Below are 22655 nucleotides of genomic sequence, written 5' to 3'. Positions count from 1 at the left end.
CCGTATTTTTGAACATAACAATTTTCAAGAGACAAGCCTGAGTCGCTGTTGCTGGGTTTATTTTCTCAAGTGGATGAAGCTGAATATAGACAAATTCATTACTCTGTCTAGTATCACACCTGAACCCCTGAATGTATAACTCACTGTACAAAATATCCTCCTAATCCACTTCCAGCCTAGATAGATCGGTGAGTATCCTACTATATAAAAGGCAAGCCGTATTGGCGACAACTCACTTTTTATCCTTGCACAGGTTCGTTGCCAATGTCTCTGGCCTGGGAGGGGGCCCGCCAAATCAGTTTTCTAGAGCCCGTTGTATTTTTTCACACAACGAGCACTGTTTCTAGTCTGATATAACCATTCAGTGGACTAAGGTTTGGCATCTCTAAGTTCACCCCCCCCCCCATTGGTCTTTCCCTTTATATATTTAAAAATTACTGCTCTACCTAAGGCATCAAAGTAGCATGTACAAAAATATTTCCTGAATCTGGATTCTGGATTCACAACTTGGCTTACGTAAAATATTAAATGCCAGCTTGGATTCACATTACCGCTCGGTGCGTATCTGAGTTCCCCCTTTTTTAGTAGCATGTGGGTATGATGAAAGTGTTTGTATGAAATTATTCCCCGTAAGCATCAGTTGCAATTTGATTCTCCTTCACCACCTTTTCCTAATGCAAAGCCAGCAATGGTAGTAGCTGATTTTTCAGAGCAAAAGACAGCTCTGAAGTTCTGTCACAAAGTTCTAGTATCCTGTGTCATTTGGACTTTACCCAGGTTCTCTTCCGGTACTGAAACTGGAGTGAGAAGAAAGTACCTGAAGGAATGAATGTGTGGACATGCAGGGTGCTGTTGGTGGGGAGAAGGTTTCGCTCCCGTCACCGGCATACGTATTCCTTGTCAGGTGAAAATAAGCCACCCCCTCCTACTTTACACAAACTAGGAGCATATATGAAAAATACATCTAGTTTGGGGCTTGGTCCTGCAGCCTGCAGAAGAATGATTGGGCTGCTGATGGAATTACTTTTTAAATCTCCAAAAAATTTGAAATGGATGGAAACAGGATTGTTTCAGCTGTGCATGCTTTAAAAATCTTGCCAACTTTACAAGTTTCTAAGGTCAGGGATGATTCTGCTAATTATATCATGTTTGGTTTGGCTGTAACGGATCGCTCAGCCCTTCTAGCATGGAAAAGGGATCTGTTCTGATCTGCCATCAGAAGAGAGATGCTCGCAAGATGGATGCCCCTAAGTCCTTTTTTTGTGGGGAACCCCACAAATCTATACATGGGCCAAATTGCCTCTCCCCCAGAATTTTGACAGCTCAGGAAAACTGCGTTGGGGGACGCAGCAAGGTGAAATCTTTTCTCCACTCGCACCACAGTTACAATCTGAACTGGGCACCGAAAGCAAGTCATGTCTGACTCTTTCAAGCGGGTCAAGATTAGAACCAGTTTCCAGCTTGGAGTACTCTGAAATCTGTGAAGCACATCTGCAGATAGTCAAGCTCTGGGCTGAGAGCTGAGGATCCATTTACAGTTGTCACAGCGCCACCCAGTGGAAGACAGATGCAGAACTGGAGGCCACCTTTTAGCAATGGAGCCCATCTGGCCTGTATGTTCAGCCTATAGGCGTACCCCTTCTAGACCTTCCGGAAGGTTTACACCTGATAGAAAATATTAATTCAGCAGACATTTTTGACCAGTATAAAATGGCTTCTTACTGGGCAGCAGGAGCCTTGGGGAGGGGGCTTTTTTAGGATTGCCAACCCGGTTATCCTAGAATTACAACTGATATCCAGACTACAGATACTAGTTTCCTTGGAGAAAAGGGCAACTTCGGAGGTGGGTGCTATAGTTAACTGAAGTGTCTCCCCAGGCACCATTCTCAAAATTTCAGGAATCTTTTGATGCCAGAATTGGCAGTTCTATATCTACTTGCAGAGGAGTTAGCCGTGTTAGTCTGTGGTAGCAAAATCAAAAAGAGTCCAGTAGCACCTGTAAGACTAACCAATTTTATTGTAGCATAATCAGCAATGCTGATTCTGTGAGCTTAGGCAGATCATGAGCGGGAGGGCAGGAAGGGGTTACATCAGTGCTTAGTTCTCCTGGCCCCTTCTTACATGCCCAGGGTGATCGCCACCTTGGGGTCAGGAAGCAATTTTCCCTAGGCTAGTTCGGTTAGTGTCTTGCCGTCTTCCGGGCATGGAGCAAGGGTCACTGGGTGTGTGGAGAGAAGGGGAGGTAGTTGTGAATTTCCTGCATTGTGCAGGGGGTTGGACTGGATGTCCCCTGGATGTCCCTTCCAACCCTATGATTCTATGAATCAAATTATATATAATGTAAGAAGAGCTGTGCTCCAGCCAGAATCCTTCTTCATACAGAGGTCAAGGCTTTCAGGAAGCCCAGAAAGCTTCCCCCCAAGAAGCTGCAGAGGAGTTACCTATGTTAGTCTGTCGTTGCAAAATAGTAAAGAGTCCAGTAGCACCTTTAAGACTAACCAACTTCTTTATAGCATAAGCTTTCGAGAACCACAGCTCTCTTCGTCATATATCTGATGAAGAGAGCTGTGGTTCTCGAAAGCTTATTCTACAGAAGCTGGTATTCAGAAATAAACTGCTTCTGAACAAGGAGGTTCCACTTAGATCATTTCCCCCAGATAAAGCTACCCCAGCTAGTGGTTGTCACTGTATCTTGTGGTGATGATAAATTCTATACATTAAATGTGTGTTGTGTGAAGATGTCTGGTAGGGTTGAAACCATTTTATAGAATTCCTGTACTCTTTGCATTGAAAAGGAATGAGATCTGTTGCCTATGGGTAGAATACGTATCAGGAGATCCAGTTGTGGATCTCCAACATAGTATGCAGTTCTGCCTTTTTTGTGTTCCTCTGCCTGCATGTGAGAGATTTAAAAAAGCAAGGCGTGGCAGGTGAAACTTACCTTGTATGTATATTCTTTCTGACAAAAAAATGCATTTTCCGTGGCTTGGTCACGTGCTTCCATGTGCGATCAGAGTGGCTCATTAAAAAGAATTTTTACCACCTTCGAGCTTTAATCATTCCCATTGTTGCAGAGAACAGAAAATTGGCTTCTGTTCGAGGTCGGAGCAGCCAAGTAAAGCCAGCTTGATGAACAGGACAATTGAAGCTAATGGGCTTCGCGGTGCTGGATTGTGCCAGTCTGGGAGAGAGGCTGTTGGAGGTTATAGCCCTAATCTTCTGCTATTAGAAATCACCTGACAAAAGGCTTGTTATTACCAAGGTAGAATTTCTAGGCCTCTTGTAAGAGGTCTGAGTGGAGAATTGCTGGGGGGAAGAAATGGAAAAGACAAGGAGGCATCAGCTTTGAGGGTGATGTTGCCAAAGCTGTGCACCTTTACTCGAGACTAAGTCCGACTGAGCTTAATACCCCACCTTTCCACAAACGATGTGCTCATGACAGCTAATGAAATCCACGGCATGTAGGAATTACACAAAACCAATGCAACACAGAAAACTGAGGATGGGCACCTCCAAGGGTGGACTGGGGCCAAAACAGCCCTGGAAAAGGACCCCGTCTTCAGGTTGACCTTGCACCAATCCCACCCATCAGCAGAGGGAGGAAGGAAGAGCTCCTACCTGCCCGCAGGGCCACAAGTAGGAATTACAACTGATCTCCAGACGGCAGAAATCAGTTCCCCTAGAGGAAATAGCAGCTTTGGAGGGTGGACTGTATCGCAAGATATCACTCTGAGACCGCTCCCCACCCCAAACCCTGCCCTCCCCAGGCTCACCCCCAAATGTCCAGGAATTTCCCAACCTGGAGTTGGCAACCTTACCCTCGGGTCTTCCACTGTCTTCTGCTCACCAGATGTAAAGTGAGGGTCACCACCATGGTGGCTTTTGTCCCTCCCACCTCATGCAAAGCAAGGACCACCAGCTTGCAGAGGCGGTGGCTTAGGCCAACCTCACGTGGGGCTGGCCGTCGGCTCATTAGAACTGATCCTGGTGGCCTTAATGGCCAGCCCATCCTTGGACACTTCCCTCTATTAATGCAAACTGATGGTGGTGATTGGCCAAAGCGGGGATGACCTATGGAAGCAGCCCTCATTCCCTCCTCTCCTGTGCCAGCCGATACAACGACCAGATTTCCCCCTAAGATTTCTCTCTGCATCGTGGGCTAGGTTTTCCAAGCGTTAATTTAATTAATGCCCTACGACCTTCCTCCGAGAAGCTCTGAATAGTGTTGGAAGGAAAGAGCAGCCATGCCGAATCAGACAAAAGTCCATCTACTCCAGCATCCTGGTTCATGCAGCGGCCCACCTGATGCCCCCTAAAAGACCTACAAGCAGGGCACAGGAAGCCAAAGCTTCCTTCTCCTGCTTTTGCTCCCCCCCCCAACTCTGGTGTTGAGGGATACTGCCTCTGAACATGGAGGTTCCATTTAATCATTGTGGCAAATAGCCACTGAAAGACCTCTACTCGGTGAGTTTGTCTAATTCCCCTTTAAAGTCAACTCAACCAAGTGGCAAGGCCATCACTACGTCTCATGGCTGTGAATTCCACAGACCAATCACTGGGGTTTTTTTTAAAAAAATTAACTTTTATTCAAATGCAAATTTCTTGCACTGGAAGTAAAGCTTAACCCAAACCAAAAATATACAAAAATCTGATATATTAACAATATGTGATATATCTAGCATAGAATTGACTTTTTTAGATAGCAAATTAGCATTGTGAATTAAGACTGGAAAATAAGGTTGGAAGGGTTTTCCTATATTTTTTAATTATTGAACGTTTTATTGTTTGCTGCTAGATTTCAATATCTATGAGTGACTGATATGGTGACTTAAATACTTGTGAGTCATCGTTTGAAAGGTAGTTTAAGAATGGATACCACTTTTCTAAACATTTTGATGATTTGGAATAGTTTTCTGATCAGTGTAATTTGTTTAAAATTTTTTCCATGATCAAGCGTTTCCATATCTGAGAGAACCAAGTGCTTAGGGTAGGTGCTCGATATGACTTCCATCTTGATGCTATTGTGGTTACCAATCACTGGTCGAGTGACGAAATGCTTCCTTTTGTCTTTCCCGTTTTCTCCCGTCCTTAATTTCATTTTAATGATTTTTTAAAAAATTCATTTTAATGATTTTTTTAAAATTTCATAATGATTTTTTAAAAATTTCATTTTAATGATTTTTTAAAAATTTCATTTTAATGATTTTTTTAAAAATTTCATTTTAATGATTTTTTTAAAATTATTATTGATTTTATGTTTTTGTGATTTTAATGTATTTTTTAACATTGTTAGCAGACCTGAGCCCATCTGTGGGGAGGGCGAGGTATAAATCGCATTAAATAAATAAATAAATAAATAAATAAATAAATAAATAAATTCTCAAAGCAAACTAGGAATGTAGCTTAGGCTGAGTCCAAAGTCACCCAGAGATCTTCACAGCAGCATACACATTCAAACCCAGAATTTTCTTACTCGTAGTACATTGTGCTATCCACTACTCGCTGTTGATCTTGCACCCCTCCAGCTGTGAATATAAACTACACACCTAGCAAGACTTTCAGCTGTTGTGCTCGTGCTTATTTACTTCTTGTCAGAGCAACAGCAGATGATCTGGATTGCTTTGGGTAGGTGCTACCAGGGCTTTTTTCCTGGGAAAAGAGGTGGTGGAACTCAGTGGGTTGCCCTCGGAGAAAATGGTCACATGGCTGGTGGCCCCGCCCCCTGATCTCCAGACAGAGGGGAGTTTAGATTGCGGTGCGGAGGGCAATCTCATATCCCCTCTGTCTGGAGATCAGGGGGCGGGGCCACCAGCCATGTGACCATTTTCAAGAGGTGCTGAAACTCCGTTCCACCATGTTCCAGCTGAAAAAAAAGCCCTGGGTGCTACCAAACTGCTGGGCAATAACTATTTGGAAATGACGCATGCTCCGGCAGTACAGCTGAGCAGAATGAAACCTCGTTGCTTTTTCCATGGAAGGGTTGACTTGTGTGGTGATTTGCTGCTAATTCCGTAAGCCGAACGAACCTTTCTGAAGCGCTAATTAACAAGCCAGATGAAAGGAGCTCATTAGTCGTTGTTGTATCTAGCTCGTTAACAAGCCCAAATTATTTTGAGCTAATTAGAATTGGAAGCCAAGCAGGAAGCGCTGGCCAACCCACCACAGACCAAGCTGGTGGAACGTGGTGTGTGAAGGTGGTGTATTCTGGCTCTGCTAAATGGGACATGACAATACATTGAAGGGCTGGAGGGAGAGCCGACTTACATTTTTTGCTTCATTAACCAGAATGGCCAGTCGATATCATCAACAGCACGCAGGAAAAGTGCCGGCGTTGTATTACTAACTGATCTCTGTGATTTTAAATGGATGGACAAGCAATATTATGTCTGTACAGAAAATCCATCAAGATACACACATTAAAATGTATAGGCTTGGTAAACGACTGGTAGGATTGTGCGAGGAAATTGTACCAACACCTGTAATCGGAGATGGGGGAGAATAATAGAATTCCATAGTTCTATGAGCAGTGATTTCTGATATGCAAGGGATCTCCAGGCCTTCCATCTTGATAAAAAAGTGAACCTCTGGAATCAAATTATCAGCTTTATAAAACAGAGCCAAAGGGGGATAAAGAAAAACAATAGCAAAGGGGAGGTGGGTGGCATGCAGAGATTTAAGGGTCTTCTTTTAAAGCAGTGAATTTGTGCAGCCAGACTCTTCTTTGCCTTTTTGCATGTTCCCAAACATCCAGCACTGTTATGGTTTGCCAGAGTGACTGTGGCAGGTTTCAGATTTAGAGGTCTGCATGGGTTTTTTTTCAGGGAAAAGAGATGGAGGAACTCAGTGGGTTGCCAGCAGGAGGTGGTGCCCCTGGTACCACATGTGAACACGCAAAGTATGCGCACACTCCCAGGACCGTACAATGACATCACTTCGAGTCAGCTGGAACAAGGAGGGGGGAGTTTATTAAAGTTTAAATCGCCCTCGGCAAAAATGGTCACATGGCTGGTAGTCCTGCCCCCTGATCTCCAGGCAGAGGGGAGTTTAGATTGCCCTCCATGCCGCAGCAGCATGGAGAGCAATCTCAACTCCCCTCTGTCTGGAGATCAGGGGGCGGGGCCACTGGCCATGTGACCATTTTCAAGAGGTGCTGTAACTCCGTTCCACTGCATTCCCGCTGAAAAAAAGCCCTGGGGGTCTGAGAATACAAAGCCTATCAAATCTAAAAACCTCACACCGTTCCAAGTGGAGAAGGAAGTAGTACTTAGAGAGGATGGGACTTCTGTTTTCTCTGCCTACCAAAGCAAACAACGATGTCCATGATCTCTAGTAGGAAACGATGCTCTTGCACATAATTTGGGGCTCAGGGCATGGGTTTTATGGGTAGCTCAGTCTCTCTGCCACTCAGAAGCAGCGGTCATGATTTTGGGAACCTGGGAGAAAGTCACTGCCACACCACCCCCTGCCTGGGCCACCCCAGGATCAAGCAAGGGGCAGCTTTTGCCCCATGCAAGGCATGCACTGTGGTTTCTGAGCCAACTTCTGCCCAAGTCTGGGGCCCGTGGCAGCTCCCCCAGATGCCCCATGGCTAAAACTGCCTCTGCTACCACAGGCTAGCCCTTCCCTTTCTCAATATGAAACAAGACTTAGGGCCAAGCTACAAGTGACGAATTATACTTGAACGGCAAGTGGATTGAGTGGAGGGCAAGTGAACAGGAAGAAATACACTTGTCATTCAAGTGTCATTCGTCACTTGTAGCTTGGCCCTCAGCTCCTCTTTTTCCTTCTGACCAAGTTCTTCACTCCTTAACTAGGTTAAAAGGTAAAGGGAATCCCCTGTGCAAGCACCGAGTCATTACTGACCCATGGGGGGGATGTCGCATCACGACGTTTTCTTGGCAGACTTTTTGTTATGGGGTGGTTTGCCATTGCCTTCCCCAGTCATCTATACTTTACCCCCAGGAAACTGGATACTCATTTTACCGACCTTGGAAGGATAGAAGGCTGAGTCAACCTTGAGTCGGCTACCTGAACCCAGCTTCCGCCAGGATCGAACTCAGGTCATGAGCAGAGCTTGGGCTGCAGTACTGCCGCTTACCACTCTGCACCACGGGGCTCTTGCTTAACTAGGTTAGTTTCTCATTTTAAGCCATTTGCTATCTGAGATCTTTTAAAGACCGAGAAAGTTGTTGATAGAGAGAGAACTGCAAAAATGCAAAAATCCATCAAGGCCCGCGTAAATTTATTTTGCTTGCTTGTTTCTTTGTAGTCGTTCTTTAGATGCTGGGTTTGTATAAAAATGCTTAATTCCCTGCCTGCAACACGTGCCTTTGAACTTGCTTGGTCAGAAGCTGTGGGAAGCTATTGGGTGGCTTTCATGTGGCCCTGTGTGGTTAGACAGTTGAGAAAAAAAGAAGAGGAGAGATGTAGAGAGATGCAGTGGCAGGAAGAGCAAGCAGGAGAATTTGTTCTTCGCTGTCATGGGATGGTGGCTTCCTTTTGCCCTTATCTTGGTGGCACAGGCTGAGAAAAAACATCAAGCCCTGGCCAGGGAAAGCTGCTTGTCTGAAGAGAGAGTTTACCAGCGTAATCCGCCGTCTTTTATTTCCTTCTTCAATAGCCTATCTGCTTTCAGCAGATGGGACTGTGCGGCTCAGCCGTGATGGCCATCTCTGTGCTCCCTCAAAATCACTGCTTTTGAATGGGGAAGGGAGGGGAACACGAGGAGGAGAGAGTGTCTCTATTAGCGGAGATTAAATGCTTTTCGATACAATCCAATTAACTCTCAAATTGAATAGCAATGCGCAGGATAATATACCGCCATCATCTCCTAGCGTGCATGTCTCCTCTCTCCTTCACTCCTCTTTTTTTTCTTCTTCCTTGTATACAAGACCAACATCTTTGGTGTAATTTAAAGCAAATGGCAGGTGAGGTCACCCCTGGTGCAATCAGATAAAGGACAATTAATTGCTGTTGACACCTTCTAGGTGCAAGGATGAAGCTAGTATGGCTCATTCAAAAGGAATGTGTGCACAGCATGGAGGGATAGTGCTGATTTAATATTTCGAATGCCCCAGGAAATCTGTCGGAGTGGCCATTCCAGTCGAAATTCTCAAGGTTGCATTTATCCCACTGGTATTCAAAAGCCAGCCTCAAGGTCGGTTTTCGACCCATGAAATTGATGTTTGATTGAGCGTGATTAGTCAATCTTTGCAAAGAACAGCAGTGGAGACTTCAAATTAGCTGTTCTATCCCTGCACCATCTACAGACCTGGTGCTATAGATTGGAGAATTTACACTTTTCTAACCCAAATGCACAGAGCGAGGGAATTCAGCCCTCTCTGTGTAGATCTGTAGGGATTCAGCAATCTTTAAGAAGATTTGTACAAATTTGGCAATCTCTGCATAGATCTTGTAGGGACAGACGGCAGCACTGAATTCAATGGGATTGTTTCATAATATCCATCAGAACACATGACATGGAGAGACAAGAGCTTAGGCATTGTAATCCTCCCTGTTGGAAAGATAAGGACCTACGGCTTTTGTTTCCACCATAAGTAAGGTCACAACAAGGTGGGCTTTAGACAAACCATTCAGTCTCAGTTTCCAATCCACAATACAGGAATCATATAGCTACTCTGCGAGATTGTTTAAAGGATTACAACAAGAGAATGACTTCTGACTCCAATTACATGCCCCCTCACCCCAAATCTCAAGTCTTCTTATATTGGACATAGTGAGAAACCATGAAGCTGATGTTGGTTCCCAGTTCCCAGTTCCCAGTTCCTTATTCACAGTTCTTAGTTCCTTATTTGCACAGCAAAACACAAATATTGGGGGAAATGGAAAAGCTCTGTACCCCAAAATAAGACAGTCTAGTGAGTGCAGGGCTGTGTGACCTGGGCTCATCCAAAGATTGTTTGGGGGCACAGAGGGCTTGTATCTCTTACTCGACTTTGAAGCTGTTAAGGGCTTTGGAAGGAGGACGCAGTATATGTCTACTTAGAAGGGACAGTTTGCTGATACAGAGGTGTATGATACGTGCTCCTACAGTCTTTATTTTGGGTTACAGAGCTTTTCAATTCCCCCCCCCCATATTAGTGTTTTGCTCTGCAAATAAGGAACTAGGAACTGCGAATAAGGAACTGGGAACTGGGAACCAACATCAGCTTCGTTGAGAAACCACCTTATGCAAAGATAAGCTGATTTCAGCACTGGCTCAACCACCCTCGGTCAGAAGAGGTGTCATCTGCTAGCAAGGCATCAAAAGAGGGCTTCCATTTTGCACCTGTGGATTTTTGACCCAAATTGTGCCCCAATTTTTGTTCTCTTGCCCATAAGGCTGAACGCTAGGTTTGCCAACAGCTGGAGTATTTTTTTAAAAAATGCATTGTATTCTCTGTTCATTCAAGCCTGGCCTGGCACAGTGGGATTGGGATCAGTCTTAATGGCCGGCCTTCATCCCCAAGCAATTATGGTTGTACCTCCAAGGAGAAGAGCAAAGAGTGAGATGGTGTTCGTAATTAAAGGCCATGAATGCGCAAGATTTATAGACGCTGTTCCCTGCCATAAAAGCCCTCTGGAGTGAGTGATTATGCTATCAGGCGGTGGCTGTGCATTTCTATTATCTACAAATGTATGCCCATTGATTGCCGGACTATAATTACGGCATGACTTTCTTTACACCCAAGGCATTCCAATGCAGTTGTAATGGTGGAGAGATAACAAGCCATTCTCATCATCACCTGCCAGAGTTCCAGACCCCAGCTCCCCAAGGCACGTGATCTGCAGAGCCCCTGTCAATACACCCATTTTTTAAAAATATCAACAAAAGAAGAAAGCTCAGTAATAGGTTGCCATCTTCCACCAGGAGATTTGTTTTATCTGGCATTCCCTCTTTCCTGCCCTATCAGTGATCCCTCTTTCCTGCCCTATGTTTTAATTGTTGTTTTTATGTTTGCATACGTGTATTTTAACTTTGGTTTTAATTTGTTTGAATGAAGTTTTTTTGTTTGATTTTTAATGGTTTTCAAGATATGTTTTTATGCTGTGCGTTTTTAATCTATTTGCTGCCTTGGTGGCCCTGGTGCAGGCAGAAAGGTGGGGTATAAGTTTTGTAAATAAATTTCCAGATGGAGGGCTTTTCAGGATTACCTAGCAATCTCTGCAAGAGCTCACACAGCTATTGCGCCCGCCTCCTGTTTGTTCCATTTGGCCTAAACGGTAGACTAAGCAGGGCTTTTTTTCTGGGAAAAGAGGTGGTGGAACTCAGTGGGTTGCCCTCAGAGAAAATGGTCACATGGCTGGTGGCCCCGCCCCCTGATCTCCAGACAGAGGGGAGTTTAGATTGCCCTCCACACCGCTGAGAGGCACGGAGGACAATCTAAATTCCCCTCTGTCTGGAGATCAGGGGGCGGGGCCACCAGCCATGTGACCATTTTCAAAAGGTTCCGAAACTCCGTTCCACCACGTTCCAGCAGAAAAAAAGCCCTGAGACTGAGCACAGAAATACTGCCAGCGTTTTCCCACATCTGGATTCATCTCTAGATTTCTGAATCACCTGACCTTGTTTCCGGAGAGGAACCAATACATTGACAATTCTCCATTTTTTAAAAAAATCCTGCATTTCTTAGTTTTTGCAAGCTTGCGGGACTTTCCAAGAAATATCTTTCTTGACCTTATACCTTGCTATAAATTTTCGATTTACTTGCTTAGCCTGTGACTGCCAGTTCTCATCCAACAGCCATTGGCAGGTGTGATCCTCCCGTTTGTTACCAGTAACAGCTGTGGAGGCAGTGATAACCTTGTGTCAGTGATTTCCCTGTTTTGTTTTTGTTTTGTCGTTATCTGTCTGTGTTGGTCTCTTGTATGGCATTGTGAAGGGGACGTTTCCATAAGCTGCGCTTCCTCTTCCACTGATATCTCCATTACCCACAGAAGCATTGATATTTGAATTCCCACGGGGCTGTTCCATTTAGCTTCATCTCCTGTGTTTCTGCTCCATCTCTTTCTTAAAGCTAGTACAATCTTGCATTGATTAGTATGCTTTCAAAGCAGAATGTGGGCCGTATTAAAAGTTTTTCACATAATTCTTGGCTTTTTTAAACCTGATTTTTTAAAACTTCCAAATGGATATTCAGAGACCTCCAAAAATGCTAACGGTATGGATATCTCCCTGATTGGGGAGGTCACTGGACATTTATCAAAGTGAACCACTGAGGATCTACTAGCGGTGCAAATCCATGATTTTGTTCATGCATTGGCTGCATGCTCTTTCGCAGCTGATCCATTTCGCACTCTTGAGTGAAATGCCAGTGCATTGATTGGAGCAATTCAGTGCACGAGAACAGCAAGAACACCCACAAGTAGCCCAGTTCACCTTCATGTTTGCTTGCTTTGCAAGACTCTGATGGGGTGAGGAATGGAACCACGTGTGGCTCCGAAATGCTGTGTGCCACAATTCTTTGAACTGAAGCGGTACAGGATAGTTCTGACGGTAATTTGCCTCCGACTAAAGTGCAAAACGAATGCACGAAATGCAGCCTGTTGCTCAGTAACACTGTATATTTATTTATAAATACTGAAAAATGGAAAATAAAACAGACATGTGAGAATCTTGCATTTTATGTTGGGGAGGGAAAACATATCATAGAGTTGGTTCCCCAAAAGTAGGGTAAATTGATAAGCAAGGCTTATTTCAAAAAGTTTGAGACCTGCTGGCATAGGAAAGGGTAGGAGCTTTTCCATAAGTGTTTCAGCAAGCCTGACTAAAGTGCTTTTTAAAAACCTTTCCTTTCCCTGTAACTTAACAGCCTACAAGCCATATGTCAAGTATTTTATAAGTAATTTATAACACCATGGATAAATATGGCTACATCACACATACATTTTAGTAAGGTGATTTCATTTTGATCTTTTTACTTGGTGGGATATTTTAACAGGCTTTTTGTTTGGTTTTACTCTATTGCTGGTTTCTTGTATTTAGACTGTATTGAGTTTTATCTGCCATTTTTGCCTGGCTTCTATGGCTTTTTGTAAGCAGCTGAAATGCAGCATATTAACATGCTAATAAAAAAAATAAACATCTAGTTCAGCCCTATATAAAACAATCCATGGATGATCTTAAGAAAATGGAGGTGGACAAAAGCCTTAATTATTTAAAATCACTATGTTGACAACCTTGCCAGTATACACTAGAGATGGGCATGAACCGAAATATGAACCAAATTATGACGAACCAGGGTGCTTCGTGGTTCGCGAACCAGCAGTTTGTCAGAGCCCATTTCTGATGAACCACCGCAAACTTTAGGCTGGTTCATTTGGTTCATTTTTTGGTTCATCACTGCAGACAGCCTGGTGCTGATCAATCAGTTTCCTAGGCAACTGGGGATGGACTTCCTGCAGATCTGCTGACCTGGAAGTGGCCTTCTGCTGGCCCAGAAGTGACCTTCTGCTGACCTGGAAGTGACAATTTGCAGACCTAGGTGTGATGTTTTCACGAACCAAATGAACCAGTTCGCGAACTGAGGCAGGTTCGTGAAAGTTCGTGGTTTGTGAAATGCGATGAACCACGAACCACAGTTTGGTTTTTTTCCGGTTCGTGCCCATCTCTAGTATACAGCCCTCTCTTGCTTGGAATAAGCATTAGAAACATAAAGGTGCTTCTAAATTCTGTTTTTCCTGCATTCTCCCCATTGGTACATGCTGCATGGATTCCTTCCAGGATGGGAGATGGTGGTTGGGGGCTCAAGAGACCATATAAAGCAGTTTCCCCTACTGCTGCATTTCTTCAGACGCAGAAAGATGAATAGATTCTACCGTTTGAAACTAATCGCAGACATCAAACAGCCTCCAAGCCACTTGTAAAATAAATGGGAAGTGGAGACCAAAAATAAATATATATAGAGAGAGAGAGAGAAGAAGAAAGGCAAATGTAATTACTAAAGGGGGAGAGAGAGCTGCAAGAACTATAAAATTATACTACTTTAATTTTTTTAAAAAACCCAAATAAACCTCAGGCTGCCTGGAAATGCAAAGCTTTTAATGTAGTAATTACAGTTTCCGGCTTCCTCGCCTGCGTTTCATCCAGGAGATACAGATAAAACAGCAAGCGTTATCAAAAAGGTGGAATGCTGCTAGGAAGGCCAGTCAGATAAACCTACATTCTGCCTCCCTGTCTGGGGTACCTGGAGATAGACAGCAGGGTTCTTTCTTTTTTCGAAGAGTTGAAGGTAGTTTGAAATCAGGTTGAATCCTTGAGCGTTTTTTTTTAGCAGTTTATTTATACAGAGCTTTGTACTCTGCCTTTCCTAAATTTAAAATAGATCTGCAATCATCAGGAAAAAATGGTTGCATAGCAAACAGAGTATTGCACAGCAAACAGAGAAGTTCAGACCAGAACCAACACTTTGAAAGTAAATCAAAAGAGTTTTTGGCTAAACTTTAGGAAGAACTTCCTGACAGAGCGGTCCCTCCGTAGGACAGGCTTCCTTGGGAGGTGGTGGGCTCTCCTTCTTTGGAGGTTTTTAAGCAGAGATGGCTAGATGGCCATCGGACAGCAATGCTGATTTTGTGAATTTGGGTACCTCATGGGGGGAAGATTCTCGTGGCCCCTTCTTACACAGCCAGGGTAAAGCTGATCGCCACTAGACATGGGCACGAACAGCATTATGAATGAAAAAAAACCCACGAAGAGCCCATTCATCTGTTTGCGAACGGCTGTTCGTGGGGCGCCATTCCAGATGAACAGGTGGTCATCGCAAGCCTCGTTCATTGCGTTCATCTGCTGTTTGGGAAGCCAGACACTCAGGCACCTTCAATCAATTGCCTTGGCAACAGAGGGAGGGACTGCCTGAACTCTGTCTGCACTCCCTCTGTCGCCCTGGACACTCCAATCAAAGCCCAACTTAGCTTGATGGGCAGGGTCAGGAAACAATTTCCCCCAGACCAGTTTGGCTGGGGATCCTGACAATGTTTTGCCATCTTCTGGGCATGGAGCAGGGGTCACTGGGGTGTGTGTTGGGGGGGGAGGTAGTTGTGAATTTCTTGCATTGTGCAGGGGGTTGGACTAGATGACCTTGGAGGTACCTTCTAACCCTGTGATTCTATGATTCTATTTCTTTATCAGGCCCTCCACACAGGGCCTAGGCACGCCCAGGCTTAAATGCCTGTAACAAACCAGGTAACAGAAGCACCATCCAGATTCTGTTTACCTTGTAGAGATATTCCTGAGACTTTGTCAAAAGCTCATCGCCTGGAAATCTGGTTAGTCTTTAAGGTGCTCATGGATCTGCATCTTGCTCTTCGTCTGCAGACCAATAGAGCTACGCACCTGAAACTATCTTCCCTGCAGTATTATTTCTCAAATTCCCCATCAATGCACAATTGTTCTGTCAGATCCCCTTTCATTTGCTGCCACCATCAACTCTTCACGCAGATGTAGATCAGAATCGCAGGCGCATAAAATACAAAAGGCATTTTAGTGTTACAGGTTTTTTTTTTTTTAAGCGTTCTTTATAGCCGTAAAGTGAATCGGAAGCCTTTGTCTTTTTTCTTTGTTGCTGTTGTTTTAAGGCATGCCTGTACAGGGATTCTGGATTCTCTGATGTGATATTTTCATACATTTACTCCCTTTCGTCCACATGGCATCTGCTGCGCACAGTGTGCTTTGATCCCCTCTGGCAGTTTGCAAGGCTGATGGGGGAGAATTGTTACATCAGCGCCAGAGTCAAAGCCCAGGCAAAGAAAGAGCTGTGTGTGTGCGTGTGTTTGTTTGCTTGTTTGGCATTTGTTGATTTTGAACGGTGCCTGTTTTAGATTCATGCCGGTTGTGACATGCAGGGTGTGGAAAAGGAAGGTGGGATGCAACTATTTCAACTAAATACAAGAAAAACCCCTTGCTATAGCACAGAAGGGATCTTAAGGAGACAGTATGCTCAACATGGTATCCTTTCTTTTCCAAAGTACCACTTCGGACGATGTGTAGAGAAACACTGTGGTGTGCAGCAGTGAGCACTGGGCTTGGTCTGGGGAAGAGCAGGTTCAAATCCCCATTGGATCAACCAGATAAAATGAAAGCCATGCCCCTTGTTCTGTCCAGACTTGCCAAGCCTCAATTTGCCTTGGGGGAAGCAGAAAAAGAAGGCATCTTTCCCTTCAACCTCCACCTGCTTTTACTATTTGAAACCTACCTCACAGGGGTCTTGTGAGGCTAACATGGAGGATGGGCGAGCCATGTGTTATCTCGAGCTCCTTGGAGCAAAAATGATATAATTTCTTAAAGTTGAAAATTAAGTTCTAAGCAGCTGTGTATCTGGAGCTTCTGTGACGGCGTACATTTATTGGAGTGACCCATCTTTGAATAGTGTAGTACGCTTCTCTTGCAAAAGATGTAGGAAATGATGACCTGCTCAGAGCTCCCTTTTATGGCATTTTTCAGACTTTTCCAAACAAGTCATCATTCGAGAGCGCTCGATTGGAAAATGTCTGGCTGGGAGCCAGAAAAGCTAAGCAGTGTTAGGTGAGCGAGCAGATGTGCTTTGGTGTTTAATGAAGGCAAGGTTCTGCTCGTTTGACGTCTGCCGGCGGTTTGCAGCTTATCCAGAGCTCTGGGGCTTCTCTCAGTATCAAGCAGTGGGAGAATCTAATCCCCAGATCACTGCAGCATGGCACAAACCCTGCTAACGGGCATTAGTGGAAAGGTACAAGGAACGCTCTCGGCCTGCCTTCTTAGGATTTTCTGTTTGCTTGTTAATGTCTGAGTTCAGGCAGAGATTTAATGAAATGCACTGTTATACTCACACAAGTGCATGGTTGGACCAAGCTATTTCCAAAGCTATGCTCTTTCTTCCCAAATTTCTGCATGCCTTTCTCTGGATTTTGTATGTCCAGTCTCAACATGTTGGATTTTTGGCCTGAATCATAGAATCATAGGGTTGGAGGGGATCCCCAAGGGTCATCTAGTCCAACCCCCTGCACAATGCAGGAAATTCACAACTACCCTCCCCCATACCTCCAGTGACCCCTGCTCCTTGCCCAGAAGATGTCAAAATATCATCAGGCTCCCCAGCCAAACTGGCTTGGGGGAAATTGCTTCCTGACCCCAAGGTGGTGATCGGCTTTACCTTGGGCATGTAAGAAGGGGTCACGAGAACTGAGCACTGATGTAACCCTTCCTGCCCTCCCTCTCATGATCTTCCAGGTTCACAGAATCAGTAGTATTGCTGTCAGATAGCCATTGCAGTAGATAGCATTGCAGTAATATGCCCAGGTTCCCAGAATCAGTAGCATTGCAGTAGATAGCCATCTAGCCTCTGCTTAAAAACATCCAAAGAAGGAAGCCGTCTTTTTAAAAGAATTTTTTTTTAAATTAATCCAGCTCCATACATTACAGGCAAAAGAACTTGAATAATTTGTGTCTTAAAAAACAAACATTTTCCGTCTCAACATTATTCATTTACTAATGAATCACACTCAGTGGCAATGTCTGAGCTGCTTCTAAGTGAATGAAATGGACCCGGTTGAGATGGATGCTTCGTGGGATCAGTATATAGTAGGGTTGTGATGACTCTGGTGTAGCAGAAACTGACATGTGCGTAGCCAGATGTTTAACAGTGTGAGTACATAAGGTGGGGCAATATCGAAGAAGGGACTTGACGTGGCAAAAACCTGAGGCCAATAGACTTGTTGTGCAATCTCAGGGCCAAACTACAAGTGACGAATTGACACTTGAACGGCAAGTGTATTCCTCCCTGTTCACTTGCCCTCCACTTGCTCTCCATTCGATCCACTTGCCATTCAAGGGTCATTTGTCACTTGTAGCTTGGCCCTCAATTTCCAGGCATTCGTCTGATCTTCTGACTATATGCATAGATTGTTTTCAGAAGAGATCTTTCCACTGCCCATGCACATCGACTGATTGTGTGAATAGGGCTAGTGCCTCTGAGCACACACAGAGTGTTTCCCATTGTTGGGAAACAGTTTTTTTTTTCAGGTGGATAGCCATGTTGGTCTGTAGTAGAAGAGCAAGATTCAGGTCTGGTAGCTCCTTAAAGACCAACTAGATTTCCAGAGTATCAGCTTTTCGAGAGTTAGTAAAAGGGACATACTTGATGTGGCCCTCGCTAAATCATGTGTTAATGAGTTCCACAGGTTCAGTATGCTTTGTGTGTGATAAAGTACTTCTGTTCGCCTGTCCTGAACGCTCATCAACTTCCATGCGTGACCCTGGGATTTAGTATTTGGGGGCAGAGAGAAAAAAGATCTCTCTATCCATTTCCTCCACTCTATGACGCTCTTCCAAGAATGTTGGCCTCTCTCTCGGATATGGGGACCATCTTGTGTTAGAGGAACTGCTGTTGAGGATCTGCTTCCTTTATCTGCTCCTGGCATTCCATCTCAAAGAAGAAAATGGTGTCATTTTTTAAACAATGAAGCATCTCCCTTGTTCCGCTCTCTCTGTAAGCAGGACAGTCGGGACTCGGGAATGGAGTCAGGATCTAGTCGGCTCAGCGGCGCTTGAATACTCTGGTCCTAGATCTTTAACATCCTTATTAAATGGGTTTGATGCTTGCTGCATTTTCCCCCCCAGACCTTTTTGCACATGGAGCTCATTAACACGGTCTGTTCTTGGAGGGAAATAACAACACAGCTATATTTCATTGTTTTCAGAGCATCTTCGTCACACCTGAACGCAAGAAATCCCTCACCGACCTATCGGTGGTGAGTACACCTGCCCGCTTGCAAGTTGTCTGTTTTGTGTGGGTGTGAGAATGGCTGGTCTGTATCATTGCTTTCCCTTGTGGACGTTTGCAACTTGACAGTTCCCAGAACGTGTCCACTAATCTGTGTAGACTATACAACCCTGCCTCATAACAAATCACTCCACATAGACTACATAGCCCACTCCACATTGTCTGCTGTGACTGGCAATGGCTCTTGGATAACTTGGGGCAGAGAAATTGCTCCATCTCTGATCCGCAGCTCCTCTCCATAATAATGGTGGTATTTCCCCACCTTCTTTAATGTGCATGCGCTATTGCTGGAGCCCCTGTCTCAGAGCCCAACTACAAGTGACACCTGATACACGTTGGACACTTGTCAGCTTCCCTCAAGTTTTGGCGGGAAATGTAGGCAGCTTGGCGGAATGTTGGACAAGTGACAGTTGAAAAGTCCATTGGACAGCAGTCGGAGAGCCAAGCTGCAAGAACAGGATGCCTACATTTCCCATCAAAACTTGAGGGAAGCTGACTAGTGCCCAACTAGTGTCAGGTGTCACTTGTAGTTTGGCTCTCAGAGAGCTTTCAGTCTTACATTTCCACAGGAGGCAATAAAGAGAGGGAAGAAGGTGAGGTGAGAACAACACCAGGGGGCATTTGATCACCCAATAGATCACCCAATAGATAATGGGTAGGATGTTAGAGTGGGGAAACCTGTGAATTGCATGTTTCCAAAAGGGCTTGGGCCTTTCGATGAAAAATTCATGGCCATACATGAGGTATTAAGAGGCGATGATTGATTAGTGGCTCCAGTTGTTTTTTCAACAGCCATTAAAAAGGAGCTAAGCCAAGGAAGAAACAGAGAGTGAAGGGGTTTTTCTGGACCCTCCCTCCTAGCATACAAAGTGTGTCTTGCGTATTCTGATTTCACAGCCAGTGGAAAGTTGCCATTCCTAAGAACAGGGCTTTTTTTCAGGGGGAACGCGGGGGAACGGAGTTCTGGACCCTCTTGAAAATGGTCACATGGGCTGGTGGCCCTGCCCCCTGATCTCCAGACAGAGGGGAGTTTAGATTGCCCTCTGTGCCAAGTGGTGCAGAGAGCAATCTAAACTCCCCTCTGTCTGGAGATCAGGGGGCGGGGCCACCAGCCACGTGACCATTTTTTCCGAGGGCAACCCACTGAGTTCCACCACCTCTTTCCCCAGAAAAAAACAGCCCTGCCTAAGAAGATCCCCCTTCCCCAACACACACACCGCATTAGCGTTGCCAGCTCCAGAGTGTGATGTTATTGGAGACTGGGAGGAGTGGCTGGGGAAGGCAGAATTTGGGGAGGTCCTACCTGAGCACTGCAGTCATCCTGCGGTCATCTTCAGAGGTCATCTTTGTGAGATTAGTTGGGTTACAACCCAGGCGAGGGCCTTCTCGGTTGTGGCACCAAAACTCTGGAGACCTCTTTCCAGGGAGATTCATCTGCTCTCTTCTATTGCCGCCTTCTGCCAATGGCGTGTCCTCAGTGATCCCGCCTTCATGGCCAATGTTTTAATTGTTTAAAATGTATTTATTGTTTTTTAATATCTTTGTATGTTTTTAAGCTCTGGTTTTAACTGTTCTAGTGATGTGTTATGGTCGATTTTAATAGTTTTATAATATGATTTTAGTATGTATGTTTTGATTTGTTAACTGCCTTGGTAGCCCTTATGAAGGCAGAAAGGCAAAGATATAAATTGAATTAAATAAATGTAAAAGAGGTACACCACCTCTATTAAAACCGGAATGATATGGGATGTATGTATATTCACAGTAAGATATGAACAGAAATAAAGATCATTGGATGAGCTTGGGCCAGTCACCTACTCTGAGCCTAACCTACCTCTCTGGGTTGGTGTGAGGGTAGAAAGAGATGAGTTGGCATAATGCAACAGTTATCACACTAGGACTGTAGTATCACAGGTTCAAATCCTCCTTGGACTAGTCAGTCTCTCTCTCTCTCTCTCTCTCTCTCTCTCTCTCTCTCTCTCAGCCCAACTTAACTTATCTCATAGTGTTGTGAGGACAAAATGGAAAAGAATAACTATGTAGTTTTCCAGAGTTCATTGAAGGCAAGGGTGTGAGAGAAAATTGTAATAAATATAGATTTTCTTTGGCAAAAGGGGGCACGGCAAAAAAACCTGGGTTCTAGCTTAGTATTCTCCCTTACTAAGTGAGCCAGTTTGGTGTAGTGGTTAAAAGCGCAGGACTCTAATCTGGAGAGCCGGGTTTGATTCCCCACTCCTCCACTTGAAGCCAGCTGGGTGACCTTGGGTCAGGCACAGCTCTCTCAGAGCTCTCTCAGCCCCACCCACCTCACAGGGTGTTTTGTTGTGGGGATAATAATAACATACTTTGTAAACCGCTCTGAGTGGGCATTAAGTTGTCCTGAAGGGTGGTATATAAATCAAATGTTGTTGTTGTTATCCCCCTTTGTGGTATCTCCTGTCTTTTTCTCATCCTGCCAGAGCTTCTTTACCTTAACAGATTTTCAAAAAAACCATCCTGTATTACTTTTCCATCACTGCTCTGGGATGAAGGATCCTGATTACTTAAAAAAAATTCCCTTGTTGTAGCAACAGCTACCAAGGTGACCTGCCAACAGATGAGGGAAGCTGGCACCGTCTGCAAACAAGCGGGCAGCCCTGCCCACAGGAGGATTCTGGTTTCCCTCCCCATGTTGCAGGCTCTCTTTGTAAGTTAGAGTCTGGCTGGCTTTCTTTTCCAGCCATGCTTTTTTGCTTAGATGATGGGCAGGTGGGTGGGCGGGTGGGTGTGGTGCATGCCAGTCTTTTTGGAGCCTAATCTTGAACAGGCACCTGGTCTCTTGAGAGAGAGAGAGAGAGAGAGAGAGAACAGGTGGGAGGGAGTCTGTTTGCTTTGTGGTTCTGGGATTGCATTGTCCTTTGGAGGTTACTGTTTGAAGTGACAGGTACCTGGCAACAATCCGTTCTCTGCCCTGCTCGGGATAGAGTGCTACCACATCTGTGTCCTAGAGGTTCTTCCGCCCTGGTGGAAGGGCTTAAGCATTCCTCCCAAAGTTCCAGATGACTTTGTACTACCGGCCCTTCTCCTCGACTGTGAGTAGCTGGGTGCTTCAGCTGCAGGAAGGGGGAGGTTGTCTGTCCGGCCTCGTTTTTGCATTTGGAGTTTCAGTGCCTGGAGATGGAGAAAATCATTTAACTGGCAAAGTCTTTCTGGTGCCCTGATAGTTTGTTGGCTTCGTTTGGGCACCCTCTGATTCAGTTCAGATCTGAGTTAAAACACTTCCCACTACCCCAAGCAGTGAGATTTCCATTAGACAGCCTGATGGGGTTTAATTTTTGTTGCCTTTATAATTTAAGAGCAGAGTGGAAGTAAATAGGCACCTACAGCAAGCAGCCAACCCGTTGGTCCTACATAGGAATCCCAGACATTCATGGACTATTCCTGGGCTGCTTCCAACTCAGCTAAAACTCTCCATGCATGCCGCAGGCAGTGTGGGCTACAGTAGCTTCTGAGCTGGCTGCCCCCCTCTGATGGGGGGTAGAGCTGCAGGCAGTCACCCCCCCTCCCCCAGCATAAAGCCTGGGTTAGGTGCACCTGTTGGTTATTGCTTATGACCGCCCTGTCTGTCAAACTTGCATTGTTACTTCTGTTTTGCATATTGGAGAATCACAGCAAAGGTTTTTGGGCAGTAAAAACCTCGTTGTTAGGGAATGTTCAGTCCCATTGGTTCTTCTGCCTTTCATGAATGATGACCGTGCACAAGCGCCGGTTTGCACCACCATTCTGCCTGGCTTGTGCCGGATTCTTTCATCTCTTTCACAGCCCAGCCGCACAGGCATCTGCGAAGGCTTTTCTTCTTACTCGTTGCTGATCTTTCTGGCGCTCGTGAGCATCACTTTGTTAGGGCCCAGAGAATGGACTTAT

At 45.0% G+C, this 22655-nt stretch overlaps 1 protein-coding gene across 1 annotated transcript in view; it reads left to right on the top strand.

Moving 5' to 3' along the window:
• Window positions 1-22655, top strand: part of CCDC33 (coiled-coil domain containing 33) — a 156158-nt gene that overhangs the window by 112395 nt on the left and 21108 nt on the right. The window contains exon 13 of the mRNA XM_055002307.1: window positions 18670-18720. Coding sequence (XP_054858282.1) covers window positions 18670-18720 — 51 coding nt within the window. The remainder of the gene's footprint in view (window positions 1-18669; window positions 18721-22655) is intronic.

Source organism: Eublepharis macularius, chromosome 18 (genome assembly GCF_028583425.1).
Source record: "Eublepharis macularius isolate TG4126 chromosome 18, MPM_Emac_v1.0, whole genome shotgun sequence".
NCBI lineage: Eukaryota > Metazoa > Chordata > Lepidosauria > Squamata > Eublepharidae > Eublepharis > Eublepharis macularius.
This window is presented reverse-complemented; position numbering and strand designations above follow the sequence as displayed.